Genomic DNA, 21,413 nt, shown 5'->3' with positions numbered 1-21,413 from the left:
ACGCCCATTTACTATACACAGAACTAAACTTTCCACCCAAGTTTCTCTAACATTCTCACCGACGTAACCATCGAAAATCGTCGCGTTAACGCGATATGCAATCGAATAATTTGCAACGATATGAGAAAGTTCTGCTGAGACTTGCTCCACCTCCGCAATGGAACTAGCGCTCGATTAAAACGCGGCGGTGCGTGCTCTATCTGCAAATCGGATGTTTCCATGACTCGTTAACCTTTCTTTCCTTTGCAACGAGGAGGAATATTAGCTGTTTGCCAGGCACGATTTCTTTCGAGAACGTCTAACTCGATAATCATCTGGTCTCAAAAAAGCATCAGTTCTTATGAGTAATTTTTAGAATTCTATTAGAAATCAGACGAAGAAAATTCTCTGGCTATTGTGAAGTTTGAATGAATGATATAATTATTTCTCATTGAAGAGACGTGTGACTTGGATGTTATTACGTTACTATAATTTTGAATGCATAAAGAATCCAAGAATGTTAGAATGTTGGAAAGATTCAAGGCAGTGTAAAGTTTCTATACCTAACTAAACTAAATTAACTTTTGATAAAGTTTTCTTGGTAATAATTCTTGAGTATTATTATACGTGAACAAATTGTAAATAAATTCGGTTCTTTGCGCAAATTTATTCAATTGTGATGATTATATATGTTTGTTATTAATATTATAATTATCGGAAAAAAAATTGGAAAATTATACGTAACGTTGAAACAAATGTACAGAAATGGTGGTTCATTTATGAAAAAATTTCTTTTCATTCACTCTCTCCCCTTTCTCTTTTACATCTCGTTTCGTTTGCTCTCTAATTTCCGGTCACGGAAATTGGAGAGTATTGTATTTCTATAGTTGCTTCGGTACAAAATATAACGAAGATCGTGCTTCGATGCTCGATTAGCTCAATCGCCGTGGCGATGGTTTCCATTGTTTCTTCGACTACGGATTTTCCTGAAAACTGTCCGACAAAACGGAAATCCCGATAATTCACCCGCTTTTTCACAAGTACAGGAGCTTGCTACATTATTTATTTGCTCCACAAACAATTACTTATGATTAATGATAGCTGGCTGATCGAAACTCTTCAAAAAACGGAATAATAACAATATCTGTGCATATATCTTGAATTATACATTTTAACAAAGAACAGTTACACTCGAAAAATCAAAAGGAATTTTCTTCTTGCAAAATAGAGAAGACAACTCTTTAACGTTGTGTAAAATCTCTTTCTAAATATACAAAATTAAAATTACAGAATATAGAAGAAAGTCAAGTATGAGCAGAAAGTATATTTTAATACATATTAAATATTTATCTCTTAAATATTATTACAATATCCCATTTTAAATATATAGAAAGTTAAAGGAAATATAGACGAAAGTCCACTAAGAGTGTTAAATTATTCAAATGACAAACTTTTGATCCTCCCAGTACATTACGTATTTATTTTGAAACAACCAAAACCTCGTGAAATTCAAAAATTTTGATGAATCATTACGAATGCATAACAGAAAAAAAAAAAAAAATGGACGAAGGGATTGAAAAAGATTTGGGGCGTGCAGGCGGGAATTTTTGTATTAGCCCCTCGCGGGCAGGGTTGGAAACAAATGGCGTCGACGACGATAAAGGAGGAGGCAGTGGGAGAGGCAACGAAACAAAGGAAGAAAAAAAGAAATCCAAGCTTGTTTCACAAAGAGATAGATGACGGCTGGGAATATTGGATTGAAACGCTTTGCCTGTGTTTTTTCCACCCCCTCTCCTTCTCTTCGGCGAAGTGGAGGACTTCAGAATAATCTCCGTGGTATTTCACCATTTTCAAAATTGCAGACGGACTTTGCCTTCCAATTTTTTTCTTTTCCTTTTTCTATCCTGCAATTTGTTTATTTATTTACTTCTCTTTTCTTTGTCAATCGAGCCTTTGTAACGTGAAGCAGAACTCGCCTGTACACAGATTCCTCTGTATTTTTTCAATTTCATACCAAATCGTTTCGGTATTCTATACAGTTTTTAGTGCAAACTTCCTCTGTCTTTTTTTTTTTTTGCGGAGGAAGTACAAATTTTGGAGGAAACCAATTTTTAGAATTTGTATTTTTATCGACACTCCGTGCAGAATGAGTTTATTGATTCATGCGAGATGTGAAATAATTTTGCACCCAATACGATTTGATAAACATAAAATTTACTCCGACAGCAACTAAAATCGACCGCAATTTTTCAGTCATCTCTCCTTCCAAAATTGTGAAGTTTTTAAATTCCAAAGATAAAGAAAGAATTTATGTGATTGAAGTGATTTAATTATAATTGAATAATTCATGTAATTTGAATTTACAATTTACATACTAGTCGAATTAATTCATAGAATTAGTGTCAATTGTCAAATTGCATTTCGAAACGTATATTTTGACTTGACGAAACTTGCTACTTGGACCACGTGTTTGATTAGAGTCGTGCCTATACTACTTGCGCCGCGCTCCACTATATACAGAACGTGCTATCTGAATTGTTTGACTACGAACTTCCTTAACTCCTCAACCACTAGCTCTCCGCAACCTATAAAACGAAATGCTTGCAAAGAAACTGCATTTGAATCGAAATTTTCGAAGATCGTGCAATTTTCCCAAATTTGCAATAATTTCGACGTTTACACCGATACAAGTTTCTTTCTATTTACATAGTATATTGTTACACATTTTTCCTTCAATTTTAAAAAGAATTAAAGTTTCAGTAAAGTATCTTTGGACGTCGCATCATTTTTCTCTTCCGTAGTAATGTTATTTCTTTTATCCGAGATTTATATTGAATTAAATTTAATTAATTATTAAGATACTAAATTTTCGTATCTACTGTATCAAATTAGAACATTAACATTTCACTTGGAATCGTAAATGATAATTCGAAGCGAGAAATGAGATCACATTTTAATAACCCAACCAAAAATTGTAAATGAAATAGAGAAAATTATTTTTTAAAAATAGCTAGATGGCTCGAGTAAAAAAAGTCCGACTGAATTTTTGCGTGGAATTTTTTCTCGTGACAGGCAAATCTGATAATTAGATCAACAACGAGTTTACAACACAGAGAAAAGGACAAACCCCCTGGTTAGGTAGGGTCGATTCGATTTTATGAAATTAATTTAGCTGCGAACCGAGCTCTCGCTTCTTCACTTCCTTTTCTGGCTACGACAGTCAGCAAGTAAAATGGAAAGGTTCAGCAGTTTTCTCTCTGTTTTTTCCCTGCCCTTTCTTTTTTTTTTTTTTTTTTTCTCTTAATACGATGCGTACCTTTTCTTCCGGAAAATAGAATAATTCAAATGTTCATTACAGAGAATGCTAATACTGTTAACTTTTATCAACTTTTATTAACAAATATTGTTAATAAAATAACAATAGTATTGTTATATCATTATAATTAAGAATATACATATACGTTCTTGTAAGAAATAAAGCATAGTTTTTAGAGATTCTTGCAAAATATTCCTTCAGATGCTCTTTCATCGTTAAGAATAGTTATCGTTCGTCATTTGTTGCCTGTTTTGACCGCCTGCGACCGGAATGCGACGTGCAAATATTTATTGACTTGGTAGGGAACAAATGGCGAATCGTTGTTTCAATCGTATCGTGATGGGAAATGTATCCATTGATATTCACGTGCACTTCACCACCTCGATTTATAACTACGTGCGCACGTGTTTTCAACAGAAATTCAATCTCTTATGATCAATCATTTTTCAACAATTCCTCCATTTGAAAAGAATTTGAAAAGAATTTGCATTTCGGCGCAATCAGTTAGTTTTTCATTTGCCTCGCCAATCGAAAGACACAATTAAAAAGACTCCGAGATAGCAACAGAAATTGGCGTGATCGAATTTTATCTTGCGTTCTTAACCGTCCGCGCGGGCAACTGATTGCGGACCATAACGAGTGGCCAAACCGTATACAATAATTCGTCGCTTTGATGAAGCGTTTTCTTTCTTTTTTTTTTTAGGAGATTTCATTGTAATTTTCTTTCTGATACTCTCAACTAATGCGAAATTGATTAGATCGAACACCTCATTTGTGATATTTATTTTAAGTCGAATGTTGCGAGCTTTCGTTTATAGTTCGTTCGCTGTCAGTAGAGCAACGCCCTAAGCTACGCCAGCCAAATATCAAATGCATGGCCAATACTCTCCGAGTGGAATAATCCGTCACTCGTGCAACACTCCAAGTAGAATGATCCACGCACGCGAATCGATCCAACGCGAATAGAACGTTCCACTTTCTACGTTTGCGCCAGTAGAGGCGCCGCGTGCGTGTCAGACGGCCAGAAGCGTAACTCGCTACAGGGAGGCCGGATATCCGGGCTTCCCCTCGGTTGTTTAATCAGCCTATCGTATAATAATATACTATAATCCTAGCGCACAGGTCCACGAAATATACTGGCCGTTTCGATTGGGACAAAAACTACATTTTTCATGAAAGTATATTCAACCCGAATAACGTCGAATTGAATGTTGCCATTGTTGCACGTGCGCTCGATGAAGTTTCGAGTTTCAGGTTGAAACTGGTCAAGTTCCAAAGACAGAAGTTCATTTCAATTATGCATTAATGAAATTCTTCGTGGAAAAATTTTTGTAAGACTGTCTGTTAGTCGTTAGTATACAAGAAAATAAGAAAAAGATCTTGTCAATCTTTTCAAATATATATTTGAATCTAGTTAATTTCGTACTAAACAGGAGTGAATATTCCACGTGCAAAGGTAAGTAAAAATTTCTTAGATTAGGTCTGTAAAATTGGAAAGAATTAAAGGTACGCGTGCAATGAACAAAATTTGATAACCTACGTGAAATGCTAAATTATTAAAAAACGAAAAGGTGTCCTGACACTTTTTTAAGTAGGAGGTGTTGGTCCAAGTAGTGCGAGTCAGTGTTTCATCGGGCCAGGTACAAAAGCTCTTTCCAAGGCTGCCACTTGTAAGACATCACACTAACGACCATGACGGGCGCGAGTAAAGGGAATAGACTTCAAAATGAAGCCTCTTTGAGCAGGTACGCGATGTAAATTCTCTTCAGTCGTGTTTCTACGTGCGCATTTCAGCTCTTTTAATGTATGGGTCAAAAAAAAAAAAAGAAAAAAAAAGAAGAATTGTCGAGTCTGTTGTATAAAAGCAGTGTGACCAACCTTTTATCATTTGGTCTAGAAGCAATGTCGTTGCTTCTTAGTATTTTTTTTTTTTTTTTTTTTTTTAGAGCGAACCACAACGACGATTCTTAGAAACTGCTTTCAACAAGTGATAGTATCACCTTTTAACTATCTTTCCGCGAGAAATTATTTCTCAGAGGCTCAAAATGGCGGTTTTTGTTACATCTTGCAGAATAGAGTAACGAATTACTCTTTAACGATTAAAACAGTTCTCCAGTTCATTCTTCTCACGAGTTTTCATTTATGACACGTCCACGCTATCAGTCTGAAGTTCTAAATCTTGGAGAGAGTAACCTAACTTAAAACGTTCTCAGGGAAAGTTCTTCTCTACCTGTCGCAATAAATTCTTTCCAAGAAAAATAAGTCGAGCAAGTTTTACATTTGGCGACGTTTCCGCTCCGCATTCCCTTGCAACGGAACGCAACAATTTTTGGCATTTGGTATTGCGACGAAGCGGTTGAATAGGATAACAGGCTCACCGAAAAATGTTCCCACGCTGTTGGCTATCGCCCCGGAAACGGCGCCGTCCGCAAGGGCGTCCAGACAGGCGCTAAGGGCGCAGGCACACGCGCTCGTACCTATAAGGTACTCCAGTATCATGTTCCATCCAATAATGAATGCTATTAATTCGCCTACGGTCACGTAACTGTACATGTAAGCGCTGCCAGTCGTGTGAGGCACTCGTACTCCAAACTCAGCGTAACATGCTCCTGCAACATCAACACCAGACACCATTTTCAGCGATTACAATCGAAATGGATAGATATTTGAGCAAGAACTATAATAAATAGTGTCAGTTTCGTCTCTCACTAGGGATTACCTCGCGTTATGGGAATGTATGAAGATGGACGCAATGCAGCATATCTAACGTATTAAAAGTGGAGCGTCTGAAATTACAATTCTTCTAGCATGCTTTGTGCATCGAAGAAAAAAAAAAAGTTCATCAAAATAGTTGTGACCGGAATTATTTCCCATCAGTCGAAAAATTTCTTAGAAAAATTCCTTCTTGCCGTAATATCAAGAAAACCTGCCATCGTTAGAAGAATATTTTTGATAACAATCGATTCACACGTCGGTGACAGTACGAGAATAAAGATCAGAGAGACATCGATGGAACAATGAGCCGGCATAATAGATTAATAATTATTTCACGATTTCCGTTTAACTCGCGCGAAATTTCCACGGAAGTGGAAGCATTCTCCATATGAGATGCATCGTTAATTATTTAACGCTGTTAAATTTTTAATTACTCGAAAGGGGTTTAATTAAAAAGGGATTTAAGTTTTTAATTATTTAAAAGAGATGTTTTCAGGACTCCTTTCTTTCTTTATATATATATATATATGTATATCATTCAATTTTTAGGTTGATCTTCTTTTTCAATATGCAATTTACCTTTCAAATTGACTTTTCAATTTTTCAAACCAACTTTTGTCCAAGTATTTCTGAAAATTACCATGTGAAATCATCTTCTCTCACTTTGTTTCTCTCTGCTTCTTCTTTTCTAATAAAAAGAAAGCATCATCGACAGATAGAATGACAGACAAGACAAAGTTTACGTGGGGTAATTTAGAATTTTATAAAAATGGGAAAGCTGAGAATTGAACATGTACAGGGTCGTCATATGGACGTCCACGGACAGCTACGGGGTTCACGCATCTGGATGCACGAAAGCAATGGCTGACGCACAACCCGTAAATCTGATCCGACATTATTTTCCACTCGCCTTGAGCCACGACGCGTGTCCTCCCATATATGTGTCAGCAGAGAGAGATGTATGGAAGGACGTGCACCATGGAGATTATGGTTGTAACCGATGACCTGATACGGGAGAAAGAAGGGAAACGCATTTCTCCAGTGGCAACAGCGACATTGCCAGTGGATTTGACGACACAGGCGAGGCGAGAGTATGGATATAATAGAATTACACAGGATGGCCTCGTATAGACGGATAATGCAGAATATTGCATTACATTTGGAAATTGTAATGCTGTAATATTTAGGTTTAAATATTAAAAAATAATACTGTAATATTAAAATAATAAATATCAAAAAATAATACTGTAATATTAAAATAATAAATATTAATAAATAATACTGCAATATTAAAATAATAAATAATAAAAAATAATACTGCAATATTAAAATAATAAATATTAAAAAATAATACTGTAATATTAAAACAATAAATAATAAAAAATAATACTATAATATTAAAATAATAAATATTAAAAAATAATACTGCAATATTAAAATAATAAATATTAAAAAATAATACTGCAATATTAAAATAATAAATATTAAAAAATAATACTGTAACACTGTAATATTTAGGTTTAAATATTAAAAAATAAAAAAAATACAATATTACAGGAAAATTGTAATATTGTAATATTTAGATTTGACACTGGGAAATAGAACAATTGTAATATTTAATTAAAAAGTATCGAAAAAGTATCGTATTACAGTCTTAAAACGATAGAAAGCGATGAAAAGTTTCATGGAACACGGCCAAGTTATACAAAACGTCTCGTAGAACTGGGACTTCACGACAGATTCTGCGAAACGAATGATAAAAAATTTTACGAGATAAAATTGCATTATTTGAGGTGAATTTTTACAACTGATAATGTTTTAAAGATTTTAAAAGCAACGTAGGTTTTTTTTAATGAGATTGTAAGTCTCCTTTTTGCGTATGTTATTCGAATAACTATGTGTCTAGAAACGAATTTAAAAGATATTTAAAATATTATATTTATTAATTAGGATCTTTAATTAAGATTATTTATTTTGAAACACAAAAATTTTGGTAACTTTTTATAGCGGATAATAATGTTTTAATTATAAAAACGTAAGTCGAACTGAAATCTCGGGAATATTACATATCCACAAATATATAGATTCATGTATTGTGTAACGTGCCATCATTCGATTTTTCCCTAAATTTTTCTATCATAAATCTTGTATCATATTCGATTCCAACAATGTAAACAATGATTTTTACAATTAGTCAAACAATTATTTATAGTGTCCAACAATTCACACGAATCAGACAAAGAAAAGTATAGCCTACATCTGTCTAGATAAATTATAAATATGGAACACTATAAAATCTGACATAACAACACGATTTCCAAGTAGAATGTAAACGACTATAGGCCACAGCAAGTAGACCAGTATGTAACTTTCAATTTCTAAGAAGAATAACCTTGCCTGTAAAAGAAAATTACAATAAACAGAATACTATAATAGTTAATTTTTAAACAGGTTTGGGTTAATAGTTAATAGAACAGGTTGTTTCACACAGAGAGTATAAGGAATCATGATCAAACACGAGCAGGTTTGAACAAAATTCTAAGGAGAGTAACTTCGTATATAGAATAAAATTAGATAGTATAATTTTTTCATTATCCTCGTGTATTTTTTATTATCGTTCGTGGGAGAATATACCTTCTGCACCGTGTGTTTTCTAAAACTCATTTTCAGCACGATCGTCGACTAAAATCTAATATTTGTTTATTAACATTTAAGAATTTATTAATACTTAAGAATTTATTCGACGAATCTCGTAAGTAGAATACAGCGTTCCGAGTAGTAATAAAACCCGACTGCGGTCAGACACGAGCAAGTAGAACAGAATTATGCACGGTACTCAACTTCTAAGGGAAGTAGGTCCGTACATAGTCAGACGTCGGCGCAAAATTCTACCGAACGAAACAACAAAAGGTGTTTATTCTTTTTTTAAATGTTCACCGTGTATGTCGCGGTTCGGTGTTTTCAGCTTTACTTCAGCATTGAATGAAATTCCGCACTATCTCCAAGACAACGAGGAACTGCGTGCGAGTCGGTTGAAAGTTTTTCCAAGTGGAGAAAACGAAATTAGAACACGTGATGTTTCGCGGTCTTGAACAGTCTCTGCCGCAACGAACGTAAATCTAATCCGACCCGTGTTGCTGGCAGCAAATAGCTGGAGGATTCTCGCCTGCGGCGATGATAAAACAAAACTTCGCATAAAAACATACTGCCTCTACGGCTGTGTATACTATACTGTTTTTCTTTATTTCTCTCTCTCTCTCTCTCTCTCTCTCTCTCTCTCTCTCTTCCAAATATTTCTCCATCCTTTACCTCCAGAGAAGAATACAACGTGTAATACACGGATTTCTTACTACACGCCCAATTTTTGTCCCGTGATATTTCGTTCAACGTGTTTTTAATACGTTGTTCCTGGATGTTCCTTGTCCGAAATTTCTCTTCACATTTTATTTACCAACGAAACAATATATTTTTTCAAGGCGCTTTGCGTTCCGGATCACATAAATTTCGCCCGATCAATAAAACCATAAATACACGGACAGATATGTAAAAAAATTCCCTGACAGCGCTGCTTTCTAATTCTGACGAATCGACGAGAGAAAATTCCACGCTACAGTGGATTTTCAATAATTCTGATTGAACCCAATTTCTGTTTTTACAATCATCTACAACACCTGTTATACCTCAGTCCTCCTAGCCTATTTCATAAAACGTAATAAATTAGTGAACAAAGTACTTGATTCCTTTGAACCTTAGTATGTGTAACAGAATCTTCCATTTCGATTTTGATGGTTTTGATGGTTTTCTAACTTAAAACGTAATAAACAAGACAACCAGGATAATTGCACGTTGGACAAGTTTTGCTGGTTTCTTTGTGAAGAGCGAACATACCGGAAAAAATAGAAGCAATGGCCGCGATTATGAACGAGATGACGACGCCTGGCCCGGCGACGCTGCGCGCCACCATCCCCGCGACTAGGTACATCCCTGTCCCAACGCAGGAGCCAACCCCCAAAGACGTCAGGTCCAGAGTCGTCAGGCACTTCTGTAAAACGGAAATGGGCACCAAGTTAAATTTTCCACTTCTCCTTTATGTGCGACTACATTTATAATGATAAAACATTATATTTCACTGTTTTTATATATTTAATGCATATATATTTTATATATTTTATATATTTCCTTTATACGTGACATTTATAATGATAAAACATTATATTTCGCACTGTTTTTTATATAATTAATGCAATGTTGTTACTTTTAATTAAGTTAAATGTAATTACTTTTAATTACTTTTAATTAAGTAGCATTATATTGTGTAATAAACTCTAATAATACAATATTATCCAATAAACCAAATAATGTTATGCAGATTATTGATAATTTAAAGAAAAAAGGGGGAACCATATTCTGAAGATTCCCTAAATATAGAATAACGTATTTCCTTAAATATAGAATAACCTGTCAATTCAAAGAAGAAAAATTCACCAAATTGGTGAAAGTAATACTGAAAAATTCTGATGCGTAAGAGGACTATTCAGATACTGTTTAACAGTTAGATTATAACTGTATTCTTACGAATATAACTACAGAAACTAGGATCTATTTATTCTAATGCCACAAAATATTATACATGTTGTACAATATTATAAACAAATATTGTGCAACAAGTACATGATATTTCACATTTTACATAATTCCTTCAGTCTTCAAATGCCTCGATACATAAAAATCTCTGGAGCACAAAATTTCACTACATCCGTCTGACACGTGAAGGAACGAACTTCGAGGGAAACCTCTGCCAAGTTCTCAGACGAGAAAGATGAAGTCTAAAGGGAGAAGGTGTAAGGTGGCAAGAGAAGAAATTAATTTTCCATCGCCGACGATGATTGATCACGACCGCCAGAACAGGGGAATCTGAAGTGGTGTAGGAGTCGAACGTAAGGGGTTGCAAAATCCTGTTAAAAATAGCCGAGGATCGATACGTGCAGGTGGATAGCATGTACACACACACGGGGATGCTTCTTTCCCTCAAGGATCCAGAATCTTAATGTCAGCCGTCTTGTCGTCGGAGGGAAAGGCGATTTAAATTTGTCCGCAACTCCGTTACAGGCTGTCTGTCATCGAAACATTTCGCCAACATCCGTTCAACGATGCAAATAAAGTTTCTTGTCTGCTGGAGGATCACGTCGAATCTATTCCGGGGAATTTCTAAGGGAAATTTGTACGAGAAACTCGGTACTTGTTCAAATTCTTTTCTTCTTGTTCTGAGAAACTGAAGAACTCCAAGAGCCTGCTTGAAAAATTAAGGTAACTTTTGAAAACAGTCGAGAGAGATTTGAGGAAGAGAAACGAGGGGAGGGGGGCTGTGCGAAGTTACGTTTGAAAAAAAATACAGCTTGCCTGTAATTTCTGCTTGGAATCGGTCGGATGCAGTGGCTCAGGTCCAGCTTTCCCCTGGTCACCCTGAAGACTCTCCACATTCTTCGTTCGTATAAATTTCCCAAAGAGCTCCAGGCCCTTCTCTCGGTCCATCAATTCGAGCTTCATTTTTTTCCTGCAAGCAAACAACAGCGCGAGCACATTAGTGCCTGAGAAATAAACAAAGGAAATTTCGCAATTGACGGAAACAAGGGATTCTCGAAGGGGATCAGAAACAGGGGGATTTCTTCAAATCTGTTTCGTCGGATCCTTCTCAACGTCGCTGGCTAAGCTCTGACGTAATTGAAATTTGGCTGGACTCTCGTATATCACGGTGGCAGGCATTCTTTCTGCTACGGACATTTTAATGGGGCCATTCCTCATCCTGAATTATTCTGGACCTTCCCAACCTTCGTCCAATTAACAAACGCCCGCGTTTTCTAGCCTCTGTTTTTGCCTTCTGCTTGGTGAAATTGAAAACTCGCGAAATTTATTTGAAATTCAGAAAGGTGATCAATCTTCTTTTTTTCCCAATTCGACGTTAAGAGTTGTTTCGTTGAAAATTTGAAAAATTTTCTCTCCACGTTAAAAAAGAAAACGTAGAAAATTACGAAAACCATAATTACCAAGAGGAAAGTGTAATTTAGAGACTCGGGCTGAAGTTTGATACGTGATGCTTCGCGAGTGGACTCGACGGTGGTCCCAGTGTGGTTTTTCAAGAGGGTTAGAAAGTCGCACGGGCGAATTATCGATTTATTATCCAGCGACGTCTGGCGTCGTCTGCGCAGCGCTCGTCCTTTGTCCTCTCGCGCGGCATCCTCGCAAGAAAAGAAAAAAAAGAAAGAAGAAGGAAGACTAGACGGCAGAGGAAAATTACGTCTCGCGACCTCATCGCTCTTAGTCACTTGCTAGGGAAGATATTGCTCGAGGGAAACACCCTCTTGGATACAGAAAACCACCTGTCCAACACGCGACCAAGGATATTCCGACGTATCAACATTAATTCCCAGCGACTTTTCTCCATCGGGATGCCACGTTCGTGCATGAAACGTTTGTTTCAATTTGCGAGAGGTCAGCTTTCTTAAAAAAAAAAGGGAAAGAAAGAACATTCGCGCAAGAAATTCCGCGACATTTCGAAAGATTAGCTAGGCGAAATAAGATGAACGAATGAAATTCCTCGCTGAGCGAACTGAACGTTTCTAGCCGCGAAGGAAAATTAATTAGGTTCGTGGAGAACGAACGAAACATTTTTCCGGAAATGCACCGGGGTTCCATTTAGGTTGGCCGCTGCTTTTAAGAAGGGAGAGACAGCGGATTAAAAATACGATGAAAGACGTCGCCATAGTTGTGAAGGAGAGGGGGAGAGGAGAGAGAAGAAGGATTATGCAAGGGTGTAAACAGGAAAGGATAATCGTTCGAAAGAAGAAAGCGGCGCACTCTGTGAAAGGTTCTCGCGTAATAAATTATTCAGGCCACGCTCGGGAAAGTAGCCCCGGCGTCTATGAAAATGCCGCTTGCGCTCAGCCGTGCTAATGGAATTCCTGAACGTTGTCCGATCGCTTCACAAAGCCATTCTGCCGCGCGCAGATATTCTCGCCCGTGTTAAATCAATCACATCTCCGCGGACAGAACATCGTCTCGGAATTTCCGTTTGTCTGGGTATTAAAAATGTGTGCGCAGGAATCCGAATGTTTACTTGAGGTTACTTACTTGAGGAATATCGTCGAACGCGGCGGTTTTAGCTTCAGAGCGAATTTGAAATAATTAATTTAAATAATTTGAATTTGTTGAAATAATTTCGATCAAAATAGTTCGGTTGAATTTTTAAGTCACAAGGGGGGCGCTAAGAAACTAGGGGGGCGCTAAGAATCTAGGGGGGCGCAGAGAATATTTCAGTCCCGCAGCCTCGAATCAGTACACGATGCAGACCACCGTGGAGATTTTAGTCGGCAGGAATCCTACACTATCCAGTTCCGTAACATGGGCTGGGTGTCTTATGCAAGATTTCCTCCACGTATAAAAAAAAAAAATAAGGGGGCACTAAGAGTCTAGGGGTGCGCTAAGAGTCTAGGGGGACGCTAAGAATCTAGGGAGGCGCTAAGAATCTAGAGGGGCGCTAAAAATCTAGGGGGCCGCTAAAAATCTAGGGGGGCGCTAAGAATCTAGGGGGGTGCAGAGAATATTCCAGTCCCGCAGCCTCGAATCAGTACACGATGCAGGCCACCATGGAGGTTTTAGTCGGGAGGAATCCTACACTATCCAGTTCCATAACATGGGCTGGGTGTCATGCAAGATTTCCTCCACGTATAAAAAAAAAAGAGGGCCGCTAAGAGTGTCTAGGGGGACGCTAAGAATCTAGGGAGGCGCTAAGAATCTAGAGGGGCGCTAAGAATCTAGGGGGGCGCAGAGAATATTCCAGTCTCGCAGCCTCGAATCAGTAGACGATGCAGGCCACCGTGGAGGTTTTAGTCGGTAGGAATCCTACACTATCCAGTTCCGTAACATAGGCTGGGTGTCTTATGCAAGATTTCCTCCACGTATAAAAAAAAAAATAAGGGGGCACTAAGAGTCTAGGGGGGCGCTAAGAATTTAGAGAGGCGGTAAGAATTTAAGGGGGGCGCTGGGTACTTTGGCAACTTCGGATCAGGTTTCGAATCAAGTTGCACCGAGTTTGAGCTGGCAAAGTATCGAAGCTGTTCCCGTAATTTCTCCATCGAGAAACTTTTGTACAGGTCGTTTTCGCACGCCTCGAAACGAGAGTGCCAATTAAAGGCAAGATGGCGCCGAAACCGGCGATGAAACGAAAGTTTCGCAATTTCGCTGGGCGACGTTCGAGCGTACTGCACGCTTGCGAGAGCGTGCAAGAAATAATCGTGAGTTGTCACGTGTCGGGGCAGGCAAGTTACTCGACAACCAGTCACAAAAACGGCTCGTCGGTATGCGACGCGGCCGTTTCCCATCGCAGCGGACACGTACGCGGTTTCAAGTGTACGTTTCTGATGAGTTTTCTTTTTTTTTTTTTCGCCCCGGAAGCGCGATTTTTTTTTTTTCCACCTGACCTCCTGCCACCGCTCTCCCCTTTTACACTTTTATTTCGCGAAAGTTCCATCTGGCGCGCAACTGCAAAGCGATCGTTCCTAAAATTTCTCATTGCACGATTCGAGAGATGGTTTTCGTTGAGCCCTGGAAATTTCGTTCCGGTGGATGTTCATTTTTTCGGAAGAGAACACTTCGGAAGAGAAGAAGAGGCAGAGACACGCCACGAGTCTTTGGTCAGGAAATGTTCCCTGCGAATGACGACAGAAGAGCCAGTGAGATGAGCTTTTTCCAGGACGCAATCTCAATCCCGGATGTCAAGTCTTTCTGGTAGATGAGCTTGCACGCCACGGTATTGTTTGCTGCCGACTGATGCGTTGCACCGCGCTGCCTCTTCTCCCTGCACTGTCTCTCTTTGAGCCTGAAATTCCAACGCGGCGGGGAGAATGCAACGCTGTTGTTAATTGTATCGTCGCCCGTATTGCCACTACTCCCTCAGGTCAGATAGCCTTCTGACGTCAAACCACGTACACGCATACCCCGCTACCATTTATCAAGCTTTATTAATCCTCATATCGTTAAATTATAGAGTCTAGAAGCCGCGAGAATTTTTGTTTCACGCAATTTCTATTCGACGTTGTTGTCGGTGGTCGTTATTGTACGAAAAGTGCGAAAGATTCAATGAACGAAGCTCCGAAATGATCAAAACTCACAGATGCAACCGACCAAGTAAACTCTAAACTCGAGCAGCTCAAAATTCCACCTAAATTTCAGTTGGACAATCAACTTTATAATTCATCGTACCTCTTTGGCGTCCTGTCTAGAAAATGGCAAGATCGCTAATCTCTTACATGTTCGTTCGTCAGGCTTCTGATCATGAAAATTGTTACTATTACGTTGTTATATAATTGTGTACAATTGTATAGTCGTTATTATTATTAAAATTATCATAACATTTGTTATAATGAAAGATCGTTCTGTCAAATTAAATTTGAGTAGCTTAAAAGTAACTTGATGTCAGAAAGTTGATGTTCAAGTAACTTCAAGTAATTTAAATTTGATTAACTATTTAAAAAAATTGTTTGAAAAGGAAGGGAAGAGACACAGAGGAGGAGGGCGTTAAAAATTGGAAAATTTTGGGAAAATTGTACCGAGAGATTGCTAGGCGAGGAAACACTTCTTCAGAGGTGTTCCCACGACGCTGAGGAAAATTCACCCGTCCCTGGGCGCTGCCGTGAATTTTTCCATTCCTCCCCCTCCCCCCCCCTCCCGCCCTCGGGAAAGTTACGAATTCCACCTCCTGTGTTTCGAGTATGCATACTCCCGCTTCGGGGCATAGTCGTAGGAGAAACTTTCCGCGAGTTAATTCGATACCTCGAGAGAAGTTCCATCCCCGTTTATGGGACAAACTGCGAGAACAGTTATAATCGAAATAAATTATGAACGCTCGTCCGAAAACAAACTTTCTTCGCGAGTCACTTGCCAGCGATCGCCGAATTTTCCTTTTTCCTCGGAGGCAGCTGCCGAATAAACAATTGCAAATGCGGCAGGCCGTAGTTTCAGATATAACGGTGGTCATCCATAGAGTTCAAGTTCCTTTTTTTTTTTTTTTTAATGGTTCAGAGGTTCGCGTAGGTATTAATTTCAAGTGGGGGAGGAGAGAAGAGGGCAAGGAAGCGAGAGTTTCACCCCTTTGCTAAACCCTGACGGCGGGATTCGTGCACACCCGGGGGAATTTATGAAGCGCGATGCGTTTGTTTATTTATGGCTGACGGTGCATCCGCAACGGGCGATAAACGGGGCTGCCGGCCACTAAACAACTTTCTGCATGAAGGAGTGCGATACGACCTAACCTAGATGTTGGCCAAGAGCTTGCCAAGGTGAAATCACCCTTTTTCTCTCCCTCTCTCTCTCTCTCTCTCTTCATTTTTTTTTTTTTTTTTTTTTTTGCTGAAAGATGATGCAAATATCTCTCGATGAACCGCAAGATTTCCGGTTAGATATTTCTACAGCGAGTTTCAAAGAGAACAATATCGCGATATTAAAAAAGGACGAACGAATTTTAGATCTGCTTCTGTATACTGTATGTTTCACAAATCTGCTCTTCAGTTGGGAAGGGAGATTCACGCAAAGAATGATAATCAGAATAACAAATATCAACAACGTAACGTTATTTATATATTTATGAGAACGCGATCGTACGTAATTTGAAAAAAAATTTAATTCCTGATATACTGATGAGTCCGATAACGAAAGGGTTAAACTGATGATTCGTAATAGTAATATATTGGTAGTTAACAATTAGTAGATTAATGAAAAAAAAAAATTGTCGGATGAATATGATCGATAAAAAATTCATAAGTTTCACCCCATTAATTCCTGACTGAGGGTTGCAAGTACTTCCAGGACGAGAACAGGTCTCCACTGAAGAAACTCCTTTGCGAAACTTGCTGAAAATTACTTCCTCCTTCGTTCTTCCCCTTGTTTCTAATTTACAATTAAGAGAAAATTGGTTGATAATTTGACAGAAACAGTATGCAACGTACTTTTAGTTTTCTGTCGAGAGAATCTAACTCAATCTCGTCTCCAAAATTTCAAGATTTCTCAAGAGTTTGGATAAAATCCTTCTGGAATTATATTCAGAGTGTCCTAAGAATTATAATATAGATTCAGATAAGAGACACTCGCCGGGAAAAATAAGTGGAACTTGAAGATTAAATTTCGCAAGATTCGATGTGCAAAAATATTAGTTTCTGATTTATGTTTTCACAGAGAGTTAAGTATCCTGCACAGAAAAACGAATAAATCCACAATCTCGAAAACATGATAAGACAGTGTGCTCTTCTCGAACAAACAGATCGAAATCATCGTTCAGAATCTAAGAAAACGTTTCCCACGGTGAAAAATGAATCGTACCGTGCAATTCCCCTTTCAATTTTTACACCAAATGTACACCTTGTACACCTTGTTGTTGAAGAAAACAAGGTTGGTTTAATCGTGACCTCAAACGATAATAGTTTAACCGAACACAACCCGGGGACAAAAACGATTGAGGACGAGTGGACGAAGCAAAAGGAGAAAAGCGAAGGTAATAAGCGACAAGGCAATTAGAAAAAGCAACGCGGTGGTAAAAGCGGAAAAACGAGGGGAAATGTTGGGGAAGGGGGAGGAAAAAGGAAGACAAGAGGCGAAATATGCGAGAGGTTATAATTAGACAGGCATCAACTCCGTCAGAATTGTACGTTCCAGTTTCAACCGTTAATTATATCACCGTAACCAGACGAACAGTTTTACATTCCAGCCGGTGAAATTACCGTGTGGAGGCGAGCCTAAAATTTACGAGCCCCCCAAACTCGCGAAGGTTAGTTTTTTCTACATCAATCAAATTTTTTAAAATAACGAAACTTCCGATATATTCAGCGCAAAAATTTCTCAGTAGTTGCGATACAGTCGACGAAGGAATTGTAATTCTGTAATTATTACGTCAAGTGGAGCTTAACACGAGGCGGCCATTGTTGGAGATAAATCACGTGACAAATTGAGAACAACTAGCAAAGGTTGGCTCTTTCTATATCAATCAAATTTCGTAAATAACGAAACTTCCGATATATTCAGCGCAAAAGTGTCTCAGTAGTTGCGATACAATCGACGAAGGAATTGTAATTCTGTAATTATTACGTCAAGTGGAGCTTAACACGAGGCGGCCATTGTTGGAGATAAATCACGTGACAAATTGAGAACAACTAGCAAAGGTTGGCTCTTTCTATATCAATCAAATTTCGTAAATAACGAAACTTCCGATATATTCAGCGCAAAAGTGTCTCAGTAGTTGCGATACAATCGACGAAGGAATTGTAATTTTGTAATTATTACGTCAAGTGGAGCTTAACACGGTTTCTGTGAGGCGGCCATTGTTGGAGATAAATCACGTGACAAATTGAGAACAACTAGCAAAAGTTGGCTCTTTCTATATCAATCAAATTTCGTAAATAACGAAACTTCCGATATATTCAGCGCAAAAGTGTCTCAGTAGTTGCGATACAATCGACGAAAGAATTGTAATTTTGTAATTATTACGTTAGGTGGAGCTTCACGCTGCTTCTGTGAAGCAGCCATTGCTGGAGAAATATATCACGCGGGAAATTGAGAACAACTGGCGAACGGAATCACGTTCGATGGACGCTCGTTTAAGCTTCGCTGCACGTATCCACTGATTTGTCTCCCTGTTTTTCAAGGCGTGAAAACGGACACGGATGACCGGTGGATATTTTTACGCACGGCCTACTGAAAGTGGTAACGGATTTCTGTCAAATGGGACCTGGCTTGATTGATGAAACTCTTTTCTTTCCCTCCCGTGTGTCCGCGCGCTACTTTTTCATCGTCATCAGCCACCCGTCTCTCACGCTCGCGTTCAGAAATAAATTAGCAAGCAGCGAACTTGTATAAAGAACAAATAGGGAAATAAACGACCGGCGAGCTATTATAGAAGAGGACCAATGTGTGAGGGAAGAAGGGAATCTTCGTTTTCTAAAGGAAGGAGATCGAGTGAATTTCGTCGAGTGCCAATTTCAATGCGAATACAATTCCCCGGTGGGAAATCACTAGATCATCCAACAGAAGAAGGAGAAGCGCTGACTTCGCCATACGACGTTCTCTTCGGAGAAATCGAGACGTAAAATGACCCAGTGGCACCGATGCCAGCCAGCGACGTGAAGAAACTGCTCAGGGACAATTAACCGAGCAACTCAAGGGAACCTGGAGATTTCTTTGAGGGAAGTGCTCGACTACCGTTCGACCGATATAACCGCCCTCGGTCTCCGGTCTTCCAGCGCAATCGGAACAAAGGAATTCCCTGTTCAGTGAGAGTCTCTCGTGGTACCCATAACCCGGAACAATACTGATTGTTGTTCCATTTTCGTTTCCATCCACAGCATACATAAATCCTTCCGCCCTTTTTTTTCTTTTTTTTCGTTAAATTCACAATGGAGCAGAATTTTTAAAAAGCCACTTTTCTCATTCTGCCATATAATAATAATAATAATAATAATAAGTGAAAATATAATAACTCGCTTGATTCTTTGAAAACTTTTATTTTCCAATTTTTCTCGCTCATTTTACTTTACGTATTATAATTTTCGCGAATCTGTCACACTGCCACGTTCTCACGTTTGTATCAGATTTATAGGAGCGAGTTCTAAGTTTAAGTTAGGTTTGCAAATCTATGTCAAATCAATCGCCGAGGGGATCGAGGAGAAATTGTGCAAGGAAATGTCAAAAGTTCCACCTTCTATCGGACTGCGGGCGACCTTAAAAGAGCATTTTGCTTTTCCAATGTGATATTCAAAGACCGGATAACGAAGGTCAGGATATTTTTGGATATTATTTTGAATGGAGACAAGAGAACCGTGTTCGCCAATTTCGCGGAGAGACGCCTTTGAGGCACGCTCGCGTGTCGTGGTAGCTCGCCGTTGAGCTGATCAACGATCACAATTTCGATTCGGTCCTTTAATCCAGCGACTGCCATCGGTTATCCATTACGCGTTTAACGAGGTCGGCCCGCTGCGAGAAACGATATTGCACCGGTATGGATTTATTTGCAGCACGTTCCTCGCAGCAGTATCTCGCATTTCTCTGTTTCTTTTTTCCTTTTCCTTTCATTTGCATCCCGTCGAACGTCCAATGGAAAAGCACAGGATTTCCACCAGTTTTTTTCTAATTCTTTCTTTTCTCTATCGCGGAACGCCTCGTGATCCTCTTTTACAAAATGTATCGCGCGATACGCGATACGCGAGTGACTCAACATCACTTCTGAACGTCAGAGTTTATCATATCTTCGCGACAGAAGAAAAATTGATCGTCCCTTTTTCCGAATCGAATCTTAATTTCTGACATGTGTCAATAATCTAACTACAACTGAAAATACTTGTAGTTGTAATTGTAGGATATATCGATCTTTGTTCTCTTGCAGAAAGTCGTAAAGTGAATTTGAGGGAAACACACGCGAAATGAAACTAAAAAAGAAAAGAAACAAGAGGTTGTATTTTGCTTGGTATAATTTTATTTCACCGTCTGACTATGCACGAAGCTACTGCTCCTAGAAGTTGAGTACCATGCATAATTCTGCTCCATTTGCTCCGTGTCTGATCATAGTCGGTTTTATTCTACTCGCTGTATTCTACTTGCGAAACTTGTCGGGTAAATTTTAGTCGACGCCGGAAACAAGTTTTAGAACGCACGGTACAGGAAGCATATTCTCCCACGAATAACATACACAAGCATAATAAAAAAAAAAATTAATTGCGTTATCCTGTTTAATTTTATTCTAAAACTCGTCTACGTACAAAGTTGCTCTCCCTTGTGAGAAATTTTGTTAAACCTGCTTATACTCTACGTGAAACACTCTGTTTTATTAACCTAAACCTGTTTAAAAATTAATTGTATAGTATTCTGTTTATCGGAATTTTGTTTCAAAGTCTGTCTTTAACGTAAGGTTAGATTTAGGTTCTTTGAAGGCTACGTCTGCTTCCTATAGTCTGGCTATAGTCGTTTATATTCTACTGAAAAACCCTGTCGTTACGTCAGATTTCGCCAGACCTCGGCTGGCGTCTGAGCATACGCAATCTGATTCTACTTATAGCCCGTCTAGACAGGCATACACAAGCTTTTCAGTATTTCTTTTCTTTATATTTTATTTCCGTTCGACTCGATATCTGTGATAAAACGAAGATAATTGGCATCTATTGGCCGAAAATAATTGAGAAAAGGTTCTTTTTGTCTCAAAAATGTCTCGAAAATTTTGTCCCAAAAATTGCAATATTTTCTCAGTTTTAAGTATATTTAAGTATAACCCGGGCAAGGTGAATAATAAATTTACTACATTTCAATAATTTCTATCCAGTGGTATCGTACCGACGAGTTCAAAAGGAAAAGAAAGTCACGAATTATTGTA

General features: G+C 38.5%; 1 protein-coding gene across 3 annotated transcripts in view; it reads right to left on the bottom strand.

Annotated features, from left to right (window-relative positions):
- LOC122537251 (probable cationic amino acid transporter) overlaps positions 1-21,413 on the bottom strand; it is a 61,581-nt gene that overhangs the window by 22,008 nt on the left and 18,160 nt on the right. For 2 of the 3 annotated variants that reach the window (XM_043670279.1, XM_043670280.1), the window contains exons 2-4: positions 11,411-11,564; positions 9,899-10,052; positions 5,674-5,904 (exon numbers count right to left, since the gene is read on the bottom strand). In XM_043670279.1, coding sequence (XP_043526214.1) covers positions 5,674-5,904; positions 9,899-10,052; positions 11,411-11,557 — 532 coding nt within the window. In that variant the 5' untranslated portion in view covers positions 11,558-11,564. The remainder of the gene's footprint in view (positions 1-5,673; positions 5,905-9,898; positions 10,053-11,410; positions 11,565-21,413) is intronic. The other variant, XM_043670278.1, reaches the window with a different exon arrangement.

This window comes from Frieseomelitta varia, unplaced genomic scaffold, assembly GCF_011392965.1.
Source record: "Frieseomelitta varia isolate USP_RPSP 00005682 unplaced genomic scaffold, Fvar_1.2 scaffold_897, whole genome shotgun sequence".
NCBI classification, from domain to species: Eukaryota; Metazoa; Arthropoda; class Insecta; order Hymenoptera; family Apidae; genus Frieseomelitta; species Frieseomelitta varia.
The sequence above is the reverse complement of the archived record's forward strand: the minus strand, read 5'-3'. Positions and strand labels throughout refer to the sequence as shown.